Raw genomic sequence first — 14434 nt, 5'->3', positions numbered from 1 at the left:
CGCGGCCAGATGCCTGAAGGCGCGGCGGCGCTGCGAGGCTGCCGCTGCTGCCCCTGCGGGCCCCGAGCGCGTCTCCGCGGGCGCCTCTGCCCGCGGCGCGGCGTGTGCACCGAGCGAGTGAAGGTATGTTTGGCGGGCGCGGCTGGAGCTGCCGCCGCCGCCGCCGCCGCGCCAGCAGGTCCTAATGCCTGTCACTTCCCAGGACGCTGGCAGCAGCAGCCCGGAGCCCCCGAGCCCTCGGCAGGTTTGCCTGTCCTTCCCCGCGATCTGATTGGATAAAGTGGGGGCTCGACGGTGGCCGACGTGGGACAGTCTGGCTGTGGCAGGGGTCTCGGAAACCATGGGTTATTGCAGCGGCAGGTGCACGCTTATCTTTATCTGTGGCATGCAACTGGTAAGTGACACTTGGGTCCTCTTATTCTGTAATGTGCCTTTGAGATACTGGGCTGGGGAGTGCAGTAAAGGGTCTGCCATTGATTAGAATGGAGGGAAAAAATAAAAGAGAAAAGGTGACAGATATGTTGCCTATATTTAAAATGATTTCAGGGAGAGGCACTGTGGGGTACAGGAGAAGTGAGCCTTTCCGCCCCCACCTATTTCTGTTCCTCTGAAGACAGTTTGGCAGGTGCGGGTTAAACTTGTCTTTAATTTCTTTAAGCAGAGCAAGATGTATCTCCTGTTCCTTTATGCTTTGCATTCCTATTACTGTAACAACGTGGTTGTCATATAATTTACTATACAGGTGTTAAAACAGAGAGATATGGAATTTTTGACTTTTCTTCCAATACTATTTTTTTTTTTTGCAGTATCTTTGTTTCTTCACTGACGTTTGTTATTTTTCAAGGAATATATTGTCTTATAAGTATAATGCTCTAATAGACCACTATGTAGGGCAGATGGTATCTTTACAGCAGTCTGATCTAGAAGCCACGTTGAGTTTTAAAAGTATGTAGATTGAAGAGAAATACCTAAACTCAGTAACACCACTGCCATAAACTGAATCAGTAGCCTTTAAATCACAATTCTAAAGAAAAATATTCTGTCTTACATTATGTGTGTATTGCTCTTGGAAGAGACATCTTGTCTGATCCTATAGGATGGAGAATTATATATACTTTTTGAGGAATGTTGTACATTTGCAAAGAGGCAAGAAGCCAGTAATGGAAAACATCATAGTCTCTGAATTTAAATTCTCTAAGGGCAATAGGAGGGGCTGAGGATAGTTTATAGATGAAAAATATACCACTGTAAGTGGTTAATTTGAGGTAGGAGTAGTTGCTCACTCCTGCTATCAAATAGCTTTCCTTGGAAAGTATAAATTAATCTGAAAAGCCATCCACATTTCTAACAATTGTTTCATAAAGGCTGAAAGGACTACTAGACTGAAGGAGATTTCTGAGAGCCCAACCAGTAAAGTGTTCAAAAGAGCAAGGATTTGCTGTTGAAACTGATGGAAGAATTCCTTAAGTGGTCTTCATTGTTTATCAGTCGTCTTGAAGCCCAGGAGTGTTTGTTGTTATTGTTTTTGTTGTTTTGTTTACTATATAGCTAAAGCAGTGCTTTTTGTTGCATATTGTCTTGGGGTGTTTTTCTTCCCCAGGAAAGTTATCTCATGATGCGTATTTTGATCTGTGAATTACTTAGGCACTTGGTTGTAAGAAAAAGAAGGAACTATAAATATGATTTTAAGAATATAATATTTTTTTCAGTGATGTATAAACCAGTTTATTTCTTTTTGCTACATATTCGTTTAGTTTTTGCAATAAAGGATTTTTACTCTTAATGATAAAGCTAATCAGAATAATGGGAGAGTTTACTTTGTTAAACCACTGGTTAGGCCAAGTATGCCAAATTGTGTAAACATTTTCAAAACATTCCTATGTTCATATATGATTTAGAAAAGAATACATTTGCTGATTCACTGTGTAAAATCATAAAACTGTGAGAATGAGTGGGTGGGTAAGCGCATTCTAATGCTATTTTCAATTTAAAATTTTTAAAATGTGATTTAACGTTTAATCATTTAGCATAGTAGGGCTTTATTTTGGCAGTCGTGGGCATTAGATCTATGTGGCATTTTGTGTGATGAACACAAACTTCTCAAGAACTTAACAATTTTGGGAAAACCTAAATATACAAATGAGAAAGCTAAATATACAAAGTGGCATGATAAGGCTAAAGATTTCTGTGTGTATGCGTCTTTGTTCATGTGTGTGCTTATATGAGACGGTGTATTGGAGAAGTGCTACATCTCCAATACACCGTCTGTTATGGAACAGAAATTCTGAATCAAAGCTAAATTCTCTAACAAAATAGAGGTACTTGTAATATAGGAGTGTTCTTCAGTCTAAGCGAGTATACATTTGAATCATAAGGAAGTTTTATAACAATCATGTGATTTTTCCCATTCAGACTTTATGTGCCACCAGGCTAACATAATTAGCAGCCATGGTAATGCAGATGCAGAACAAAAAACAAAGGACGAAGAACATTCATTGCTTTGATAACATGAAATGATCACATTTAAAGGACCTCAGAGATTCCTGGTAATTGTTGCTTCTTAGAAATATAGTATTTGATTTTAAATAAAATAATTTCTATGCAAATTAATAATTGCAAAGCACTGTACGCGCACACACACACACAAAATAGGTGGGTGTATATGTTTTCCTTTGCTCTTGATAGATCTTTAGAAACTTTTTGTATCTTTGAGCTATTATGAGTAGAAGTGGTTTTATAGGTAGCCATGTTTCCAGAGTAAGTTATAACTCATGTACCATTGATTGACACAGAAGTTCACCCAGTTTTGTTTACTTCTGAAGTGTTTAGTGTGCATTTTTGTAAAAATTGGGCATTTTTTTTGGTAGTTGTGCAGATAAATCTTAGCTTTATTGAAATTAATGGAAGCCAAAGATAGTCTAGGACAGAAACTTCATTAGATTTCTTTAGTAACTTTAAGTTTCTGGAAACATTTCTTTCCAATTACGTAAGTAGAGTATCTCTATTTTAATTAGACCTAAAGGAATATTTATGTTTACGTCAAGTTGCGGTTGACCTTTGTAGAGGATGAGGTGGCTGTTGGTATGGTGGAGATGGGAACCTCATTCATCAGGTTATTACCAGAGCACACAGTGTTTGATCTTTTAACAGGTGAGGGACAGAGACAAACGCGCCAGAGAAATTTACCTGTCAGGATTCTGTATCTTTGCTTTTAATTATATTAAATATGCATTTAATTTAATATTTGGCAGATTACAAGTGTGGATAAATATACATTCTTTTAAAAGTCAGGAAATCGGTTTGAGACAAGAATTTAGAATTTCATTCCACAGAGATTCAATACAAAACTTCCATTTTATGAAAAAGTGTCTGCCTCCATGTATCATAAATGAAAATCTTTGAGATGTATGGTTATTCCAACTTCAGATTTTAGGGTGATTCTGATGAAAACGGGGTATGATCTCTGGAAACAGATTTGTTCCATGTATAATCCAAAATTTAAGCTCTTAATCTCAAGAAGGTAATTTTCTTTTTATCATTGCTGTCCTTAATGCTCAGAAACAGACGATTTCAGATAGTAACAAAACTCGTCACTGCATTTGCAGGGTTGGATATAGTGGTGCAGGATAATAAAAATCCCCCCTTTTTTTTGTGTGTATCAGATTCCTCTATGGAACAAAGTATATGTGCCACAACCTATTGAAAGTATAGATTTATGTTCAGATTAACACTTGAAGGTGCCATTCTTGCCATGTACTTTATGAAATATTGCTAACTTGGAGCAGATGCAAAGAAGAATTGTGTTCGTACACATGTGTGTACAGCTGTGTGAAGAAGCACATTTGAAACTGACTTTAGAATGACCAGTTACTTTCTACTGCACAGATAGTTACTAGGCATTTTCAGAGGTACGTGTTTATTAGAAAAGAAAGCCGTGAGTGCATAGATGGACTAAATAAAAACAATCTTATTATAATTATGGAATATGTCATTAGTGCCTTTCATGACTTTGTGCAGTGTTCATAGTTACGTGAACTTTCATTACTTTTTAAAAAATAAAGCATTACGTGAAGTGACTTGAAAAATGCAGGTGGAATATTATGATTTTCCTTGGCTACTTTTGACACGTCTGAAAGTTCTTCAGAAGTTGAGAACTTTACCTGCCACAGAACCTCCCTACTCAGACAATATAAAATTTTAGATTCATATGCCATTGAGAATAAAATCTTGTGATAATTAACCAATCTAACTCAGGGAGAAGACTAACAATTTCCATTTGCTGTGTCAGAAACTTATGATGTAAAAATATGCTAAGAGTTTGCTAAGTTGTAAAAGAACTTTCTTCTTTTCAAATATTTTCTACTTTTGCATCCCAACATTGCCTTGTGTGTATGTGTGCATATTTGTTTAAATCTATTCTTTCATTGTAATTCAGCACTAGTCTGCTCTAATGTTTACCAAGAAAGGTATAGAAACTCCTTCCAGTGTCCAGCTCTCTCTCCGTTCACAAACCAAGTAGCAAAGCCCTTTTTTTTTTCCATATACTTAAAGTTTCAAGGAACCAATCGGTACAGAGCTTTTCCCCTGCTCTCTCCAATAGAGGCTTGGATGGGCAGCATCCCCTGTGCAGAATGCCAGAGTCATCTCTGGCATGGGGCCCATAAGTGGGCAGTGGCCCAGAAATGTGAATAGGCATTGCTACCTCCTTTTCCCTCTGATCCTGCTTTATTTTGGGGTCAAATTCTCTACTTGCCCAATCAAGAATTTCAGAATGGCAGCCAGACACTCCCTTGAAATAGGAGGTCTTTATTTATGATACTCTTTCCTTTTTATGCATGTGTGTGATTGACAAAAATAAAATCTGACACAGAAGCACATTTTAACACTTCTAGATTTATACTGGAAATAAATATATTAGAATTGTGGCATCAATTACATTCAGTATTTGTATATATAAAACTAATGGCTAAAATTTCAAAGGATATACTTCAGTTATGTTATTTGGTAGAATATTTAAGCAGCTTCAGCTTAGTGTAATTTTTCCAAAATTAGTTTTGAAACTAATATTGCTAATAATGGAAAATTTTCTATTTCCATGACTTAAAACACCCAAATGTCAGAAATCAAACACACACATGAGAAATATTTCTGTTTCCTTTCTATTCCATTTTTTCACCTATATCATGAAACTCTTCCAATTTTGGCCCCCATTTTCCCCCAGAAAAACTTGATTATTGTTTATTTTCAAAATAATAAAATACATGGTCCATCAAGATACGATATATCTAGGGTTCCTTTTTTTCCCTTGTAACAGTAATAGAAACAAATATTGTATTAACACTTAGATAATTTCTACATATAGAATGAAAATAAAAGTGTTTGAGACTTTTGTTCCTACCAACTCCAAGAAATTGAAGGATATTTAAACACTATGAAGAAATAAGATAAAAATATGTTGTTTTCTTTCTCCAGGTTAAGGTAGAAAATGAAATTTATAAACGGGGTTTCTTTTCTTTTTACTATTTCAGATGTATTTAGATTTGCAGGTTCTTACCATTTAAAGGAATTACTTGCTTCATCTTCCTGAACATAGCGTTTTTCTTTTTATGCTTAAACTCTAAAACAGGCACTGGGCCTAATGAATAAAAATATTTGTAACAGTAAGTCTAATGGAAACCATAGACTGACTTTCTTTTTTTCTTTTTTTCAACCCAGAGTGGGAATAAGGTGACTTCTAATAATTTTTACCTTTTATTTTATTTTTTAAAGATTTTATTTATTCATTTGAGACACAGAGATACAGAGAGAGAGAGAGCATGAGCAGTGGGAGAGGCAGAGGGAGAGGGAGAGGAAGAAGCAGACTCCCCGCTGAGTCAGGAGCCCGACGTGGGGCTCAGTCCCAGGACCCTGGGATCATGACCTGAGCCAAAGGCAGACGGTTAACCATCTGAGCCACCCAGGCGCCCCTTATTTTATTTTTTTAATTTTAAAAAAATTTTTTAAAGATTTTATTTATTTATTTGAGAGAGAGAATGAGCTAGAGAGAGAGAGCATGAGACAGGGGAGGGTCAGAGGGAGAAGCAGACTCCCTGCCGAGCAGGGAGCCCGATGCGGGACTCGATCCTGGGACTCCAGGATCATGACCTGAGCTGAAGGCAGTCGCTTAACCAACTGAGCCACCCAGGCGCCCCTAATTTTTGCCTTTTAAATCAATTATGGATCACATGCTAACTTTGATCCTTGTAGAAACTCTTTTTGAAAAGTTACGATAAACTGACTTTGTGCGTACTTTGAAAAAAAAATTGTGCTTTTATAATTTATCGTGCTTTAAAAATCTAGCTTTGTAAAATACTCAAACAATAATGGAAGCTGTTAGTATTTACTGGAAGCTTGTTCTGGGCTAAATGCTAAATGTGTTTTTTTCACTGATTCCTTTCCAATAATTCTATGAAATAGGTAATAGATACTGATATCCTCACTTTACAGAAGCAAAAGAATGGAGACTCTGGGGGCGCCTGGGTGGCTCAGTCGTTAAGCGCCTGCCTTCGGCTCAGGTCATGATCCCAGGGTCCTGGGATCGAGCCCCGCGTCGGGCTCCCCGCTCGGCGGGAAGTCTGCCTCTCCCCCCTCCACTCCCCCTGCCTGTGCTCCTCTCTCACTGTGTCTCTCTCTGTCAAATAAATAAATAAAATCTTAAAAAAAAAAAAAAAAAGAATGGAGACTCTGAAAGTTTAAGCAACTTTCTTAAGTCCCTCTCTTAGCGAGTGGTAGAGCTTGCACTCAGACCCAGCTCTGTCCCACTTTAAGCCAGATTGTGGTCTTGTCATTGTGCTTCACCAGATCCCTTCCATGTATCACAAACTGATACTGTAATTTATGTTTCTTTTCCTAACAAAGACAGAATTTACCTGCTAATTCCTGGTTGACCCAGGAATCAACACAAGACCAAGCCAGGCTCAGGGAGGGGTGTTGGTGCCAGGCTTCTCCCAGACCTGACTGGCCCAGGTGGACCAGGGGTGCTGTAGCTAGGAGCGGCTTGTGTGTGGTCTACGGAATAAAAGGAGACACTGTCCCCTGCACAGTTAGCTTCCCTTGCTGTTCCTGCTAGATTTCAAGTATTGCCCTGACACTGCACCACACACCTTAGTTCTGCCTTGGAGAAGTGATCCCTCATCATGAGGTTGTGTTTCTGTGATTGCTTAAGGGTGGGGAAAAAAGTTAACAGCTACTGTGTTATCAGGCCAGTCACTGAGAAATAAGCACATGGTATGGGCTTTGACACTTTGATATATCAGTTTTAAAAACATTTTTTATGGAAGACAGAATGTATTTGTTTTTCTCAAATTTCTGTTCTTTGTTAAACGAATTTCTGATGAATTGTTAATGCAGAGTAATGTCATTTGCCTGTTCTTTGTTTTTGTTTTTGTTTTTTTTAAATATGTCCCAATCCTAAATCCATCAGGATGACTTTTTGGTGAGAATATTAGTTAAAAATTGCTGTTGTTGGAAATGGCTTTGAGTAATAGATTATTTGAAATGCATATTTGAGTATTTTAGAGCATTTCTCAGTCTTGATTGTGCATCAGAATCACTTGCAGGGCTTTTTCCACACATATCATTGGGCCCGACTCCAGGGTTTCTGATTCAGTAGGTCTCAGGGTGGCCCTAGACCTGGCATTTGCTTTTCTCATGAGTTCCCAGGTGACACTGATGCTGCTGGTTAGGGACCAAACTTTGAGAACTACTGGCCTAAAACATAGGTCTTCACTTAGGATGTTACCTGAATACATGAACTTGTTTTTGAAAATTTTCCACCGAACTAGATAATTAGCTCATTCTTCCTTTGGCCTGTTATTTATGTGAACAAAAACTTCTTCAGGACCAAGTGTGTCTATTTCTGACTTCTAGCTTAGTCCTATTCAGAAGTTTAAATAAGGGAAATGGAAGGTCTTTTCACTGTGCTTGTGTCTTTGCAGTGAATAGAGATATAAAACAATCTGAAAGTGATTTGGTTCCTCTAGTCTCTACACTCTCTGCCTGTCATGCTGGAGCAGACATCTCTTTGCTAACCTAGCTCCTCAGTCTGAATTTCAGGAATAGCTTCTCACGGCGCCAAGCACAACTCTGGGGGAGAGACGGAGAGGAGGGGGTATGCTGGGAAAGCATTGAACTAAGTGAGGGCAGATTTTTCTACACCCTGTCTAGTGCTTCTGTACTGGACCGCTCAATAATGGACTGTCATTTTCTCATTTGAAAAATAGGGGCAAATCATTCCTGAGCCATTTCCCCTACAGGATGCTGAGGAGCATCTGGGGAGAAAATGTGCTTAAAATTTAGGTATGAAAGAGCTTCACAGACTTCTGGTATCTAGAAAATCTTTGTACATATTAATAGTTTAATCTTCCAGAACTGTTCATTGAGTCACAATAAGAGTGGTTATGGGCTGTTTATATGTCATTTGGCCAGTTACAGTTGTAACAATTTCTTGTAGAAACATTTCTTTTCTTCACCCACCCATCATTTTGGAGGGCTGTATAAATAAGGAGGATAACAGTAGGTGCAAATCATTTGAAATAAAACATTATGCCTGTGTGTCTGATTACCTACTTGAAGGTTCATTAGGAGTTAAATTTTGCAAACCAGTCAGCATAGTCCTTCTTCGGGTGGGAATTTCTAAAACTGTTCCATGGGCACTAGTTTTGCGAAATGCTCTGTTGAACATGAGCTCTGAGGTTAAATAAGCTGTGGATGCTGCAGGTTTTAGCCTCTTTCCTACCCCTGAGGGGTCACAGCCACATCCTAGCAGCTCCTAGAAGTCCTACACGAAAGAAATTCCTGCTTAATTCCACTTAACTCTGCAAATACATATAAAGTGCTTGCAATGAACCAAGGACCTCTTTTCCTGATATCCCCTATTAATCTTCCATGGAACTAGCATTTTCAGAAACACTTTTCAATGAAATATTACTCTTAGCTGATGACGCAGTCTAGAAGTTAATAATATTAAATTATTATCTAAACAATATTTAAAGGCTAAAAATTCAGTATGGAAACTCAACCTACTTAAGAGGTATTTAACAAATAGTAATACATAAAGATGTTTAAGAATATCAAATATTATTATCACATAATTCAAATAAATGAAGGGGACCTTGTTTTCAGATACTTGGCTATTATTTTCATAGATTTACTTGAGTTTCTTGAAATGATGTTTCAGCCACTAAAATCACAACCCTTAACTTTGAAATTCAGTCAGGTCTAATTACTAATGCTACAAAGAAGGGGGCATGTGGCAGTAGGTTCCCAAGGATATTTGGAACTTTAGAACACCTGGGGGAGGGCATCTACAGAAGAACTTTCTCTTAAAAGTCGTGGGAATGCTGGCTAACTGAACATTAAAAAAAAGTCATGAGTGAGGGGTGCCTGGGTGGCTCAGTCAGTTAAGCGTCTGCCTTCAGCTCGGATTGTGATCTTGGTGTCCTGGGATCCAGCCCCACATTGGGCTCTCTGCTCAGCAGGGAGTCTGCTTCTCCCTCTCCCTCTCTGCTCACTCTCTCTCTCTCAAATTAAAAAAAAAAAAAAAATCTTAAAAAAAAAGAAAGAAAGTCGTGGGTGAGGAGCAGTGCTTATATCCTACAGCCAAAAGCAAGCTTGCTCTTCTAGCATCGGACGCTGAATGTTTGTCTTTGCAAGGCTGGCGGTAAGGAGTTCTCATACTGACTTTTGTTTCCTAATCAATGCACACACTCTAAAACAGTAACACATTTAAAAGCCCCAACAATGTTGTGTTCTTTGAAAACAAACAGGTCTTAGACTGGAATGGAGGAATCAAATCCCTTCTGTTAACAGAAGTCTTTGTATGCATCTGTATGATGCTAATTACACAATAGAATAAGGAGGTGTTTCAAATCTTTTAACTGACAGCCCTGTGTCAAGTGATAGATGGGTCAGTATTATCTCTGAAATGTTCAGTGGTACGGAATTCATATGAGACTATATGGATTTCCAACCATGGAGATATACAAGGCAGATCTCCTGGAATATTATTTTTGTAAAGGATAGTCTCTGATGTCACTAGGAAACAAGAAGTGGGGAAGACTTTTACAGGCCCCAAGGAGAACATTACAGCCTGGTAGTGTGCTGTCTTCTGTGATCTCACCCCAGAAGGGCTCTGTTGACTTGCCTTGGCATTGAGCACTTTCTTTGTTATGACGCCTGCAGTTGGTGGGAGGCAGCTTGCTCCTGGAGGTCATAATTCATCCCTGTGGGCACAGTGATCCTGACCTCACTCTCTTAATCTATAAATTAGGGAATGGTTGACGTATAGGAGATGGTATATCCAGACGCTACCTATTTGCTCCATTTGATTTCTCTCAGGTGCAGAGATGAGATCAGGGTCTGTGGATGTGTTTAACTCCAGTTATTGGGAGCAGTGAGCGAGCTACATATTTGAAAACTTTAGAAGCAGTTGTGGATTTGATTATACACAAGTGGTATGTAAAGAGCTCTGGGTCTTCCCCCTGCTTCCTCCTTTTTAAATATAGTTTGCTCAGGGTGCCTGGCTGGCTCAATTGGAACAGCATGGGACTCTTGATCTTGGGGTGTGAGTTTGAGCCCCACATTGGGTGTAGAGATTACTTAAATAAATAAAAGAACTTAAAAAAATAAAGCTTGCTCGAGAATTTGATGATAGTGGACCAATGATTGTGATTTTCTAAAATATTGGAGCTGTGTATAGGATTATGTGTTTCTTACCCTTATCAAGTAGGGATTAATGAAATTTCATTTTTGTCCATCTTCCATAAAATTTTATTCCATTTTCTTCAGTCAAAGGATGGTAGTTAAATTATGGCTGTTCAATAGCATTTATGAACCTAAGTTTTGCTTTTCTTTTGGCTTGGTATTCAGAGTTTTCTTCTTTCTTGTAAAGGACAGGGTTAGGGAGGAGGGAGATGTTGGGGAAAGGTGGCTAGGTTTTGAATGTCTAGCAGTTAAAAAGCAAGTAATACTACTCTACTTAAAGTGATATATACATTTTTAAACATTTTATTTATTTATTAGAGAGAGAGAGTGAGTGCACACAAGCAGGGGGAGTAGCAGGCAGAGGGAGAGGGTGAGGCAGGCTCCCTGGCGAGCAGGGAGCAGATGTGGGGCTTGATCCCAGGACTCTGGGATCATGATCTGAGACAGATCATGATCTGAGCCAAAGGCAGACACTTAACCGACTGAGCCACCCAGGCGCCCCTGCTATATACATTTTTAAAGGATGTTCTAGTGAAGTCTGTGAAGATGACTGCAAATTCATTAATGAGTTTTCTTAAGAACATATTTCTGGTTTTATCTACGACCTTCTTGGGAAGCCCCATAGGCTCTTAGATATAGGGGACACTGCTCTCCCATTTTACCATTTTATAGACTGTCTTGGAATAGATTTGTTTTTGCTCAAAAAAGCTGTCCTAAAATTCAGGCAAATGGCATAAGTTCAATTTACATTTAGTAAATGTAAATGTTGTAATAACAGTGTTTAGTGACCTTTAATTATATGCCTCTCTTACTTTAATTCTTCAGGGAAATCTGTTGGTTTTCACTTTCTTTTCACAAGAATGAGATAGTGATGATTGCTATGTTATTGCACTTACTTTGACTCTAGGGTTATATTAAGTACCACAGCAGCCTAAAATATTGGGTTGTCCCTTAAATAGAGAGAAATAAACCCCAATAAATTTTTTTGAGATCTCTATAGCAGTTCAATGCAGACTTTACATGCCAAAATAGTTCTGTTGCATGCAGGCCCATTTTTAAATTTAATCTTTCATAATGTGAATAAGAATGTTACATACTGAACCTTAATAGTAATACATGGATGAGGGGTATTAGCAAAATTACTGAGGCAGAGGCAGTGATCTCAGTTTACAGGAGGGATGTTAACTTTTTGGTTGAAAAGTATTTCTGTGACATAAAAATATCTTCTGTTACAAAATACATCTCCCTGAAAGTCTTTCTGATGTGGTTCGAATGCAGCACTAGATGGGCCCATTACTGTCAGAGGATGATAACCAGCTATGCTTTGGGCTCTGCCATGGGGTGTTGGGAGAAGGAGAAGACCCAGTAGAACTCCAGGAATCAACCTGGAGTTGATTTCTAAACTGCAATGCTGTGTTACAGTTATGATTGTTTCAAAATGAATGAATGGATTAATGAACAGTGGGAGGAAATTAAGTAATTACTAAATCAGCTTCATCAAGAAGGATTTATGAAATGTCCACACATGAACAGTGTACTGACATGTGCTGAGTAAATTAAGTGTATGTTTCTGCCCTTTTGACAGTTAAGATATGGTCTAGCTGAAAGGAATGTCAAGCTGTGTTTCTATCATGGATTGATCTAATATTTAGTGGTTGTAATAATTGAAGATTAGTTTAAATTGCAACCTTATTTATTTATTTACGGAACTATACTAGCTTAATGTGGTAGTACTTAAAAATGCTTTACTGTTCTCTGTTCATTATGTACTGTAAAATCACATTTCAGCTTACTATAAATAAGATCAGTGTTGGTGAAAAATAAATGGTGATGTAAACTGGGCTATTTTTAAAAAATGTGAATTCATATCTTTCAAATTCATATTATCTAGCTTTTTTTACTACAATTGATATAACATTATTTAAAGGCTCTCTTAGATCAGAATGTAAATAATGAAGTGAATTCTGTCTTTATATTTCAAATCTCCAGAGCAGTACTTTTTAGCCTTTTTTTTTTTTGTGCATGATGGGCTCTTTTGAGAATCTATTAAAAGTTATGAACTTTCTTACCAGAAAATACCCATACAACTTGAGGGGATTCACAAATTTCTCAACCTGGTACATGAAACTCAGGTGAAAACTGCTGATAAATTTTTCCTTTCTTTTTTTTTTTTTTTTTTACCATTTTATCAAGATGTTCTACTTATTGGCAAGTTTAATTCAGTTATTATGAATTTGCAAAAAACATTTTAGGAGATTCTATATATATATACTTGATATACATTAGTTATAATATATTGTAAAGATGATATAGACACATATGTGAGTGCATTTGTCTGTGTGTGTATAATACAAGGTAGAAGGAGCAGAGTTGAGTTGGATAGTGTAAGCAGACTAGGCCTTTGTTTAGGAGATTAAATGATATGTATAGATACGTACAGTATAATATGGAATGATAAGAACTATAAGAAAAGTAAGAATGAAGTACTAAGAGGATTTGGGGGAAGTAATCAGTTATGTCTTCGTAAATTGATCATGCAAGGTATGAAGGGCTGGTATATGATAGGTAAGATTTCTATAACTAAAGACTGGAGAAAAGAGAATTCCAGGAGGAAGTAATGTTAGTTAGGGGGTGCCTGACTGACTCAGTTGGTAGAGCATGCAACTCTTGATCTCAGGGTCATGAGTTTAAGCTCCACATTGGTCCCACATAGAGCTCACAAATAAATAAATAAATAAATAAATAAATAAATAAATAAAATAAAAAGAGAAATGGTAGAACAAAGGTGAGAATGGAAGAGTGTATGTGTGGGACAATGAAGAGTCAGGTTCACTGGCAAGTAGGGAGAATTGGGAAGTGAAACAGGGAATGAAATGGGTAGTGGTGCAGTTTGTGAATGGACTTGAGCACCTTTGGAGGGAGTTTAAACTTTATAGGACATGCATTTCTACAGATGTTAATTCTCCAGGTGAATGGCACCATTCCCCATAGTAGAATAAGGCAGTATGACATGAGAGAGAAGGCCTGAGGTTTAGACCAAGCTCTGTGGGAAATGTGAGGGGAAAGCAGCAATAAATTAAATGATTGCTAAATTGCAACTAAGGCCTTAGTGAAACCAGGTGGCATGCATTTGTAGGGGAACCAATTACTTTTCCATCATTCCCCAACTTTCTAAGAATTGGAATGGAAAAGCAGAAAGTGGAAGTTTCCTTGGTCTTTGATTGAACAAAAGTGAGGGTTTGGGTGTCTTGAAATAAAATGTACTAGGTGGCCATGAGTAGGAAAGCAGAATGGAAGGGGCAATTAGATCACTGGAGCACCATTGCAGATGTTTGAGGATAGGAGGCATGTCCAGCAGAAGGGAGATAATAGGAAAGATGGTTGTGTTAGTGGTCATGGTGAGACAATACACAGAGGGGGTTAGGTCTTGGAGAGGAGCACTGCCTGGGACATGCAGAGGTCCTTGATTGGCCACCAAATTGAGTGGAAGGTCTAGTTTTTGAGAAGTATGAGAGGCCATGAGGCCCAGCTGATAGAAGAACCATCACTGTACATTTTGGCTTTATTAAAGATGATCAGAAGTAAGGGATGAAGAGGAACACAGCCGGGAAAGAACATGACGAGTGTTGCAGGGATTGTCAGTAATTGTGAGAATTTGGGGAGAGTGTGGTTGGAGCTGGTGATTGGAGTT

General features: G+C 38.2%; 1 protein-coding gene across 1 annotated transcript in view; it reads left to right on the top strand.

Annotated features, from left to right (window-relative positions):
- The first annotated feature begins 215 nt into the window (after positions 1–215).
- Positions 216–14434, top strand: part of NKAIN2 (sodium/potassium transporting ATPase interacting 2) — a 996525-nt gene continuing 982306 nt past the window's right edge. Inside the window, exon 1 of the mRNA XM_021693163.1 lies at positions 216–394. Coding sequence (XP_021548838.1) covers positions 341–394 — 54 coding nt within the window. The 5' untranslated portion in view covers positions 216–340. The remainder of the gene's footprint in view (positions 395–14434) is intronic.

Source organism: Neomonachus schauinslandi, chromosome 8 (genome assembly GCF_002201575.2).
Source record: "Neomonachus schauinslandi chromosome 8, ASM220157v2, whole genome shotgun sequence".
Taxonomy (NCBI): domain Eukaryota; kingdom Metazoa; phylum Chordata; class Mammalia; order Carnivora; family Phocidae; genus Neomonachus; species Neomonachus schauinslandi.
Note: the sequence above shows the minus strand (reverse complement) of the source record. Positions and strands in the feature narration are given on the sequence as shown.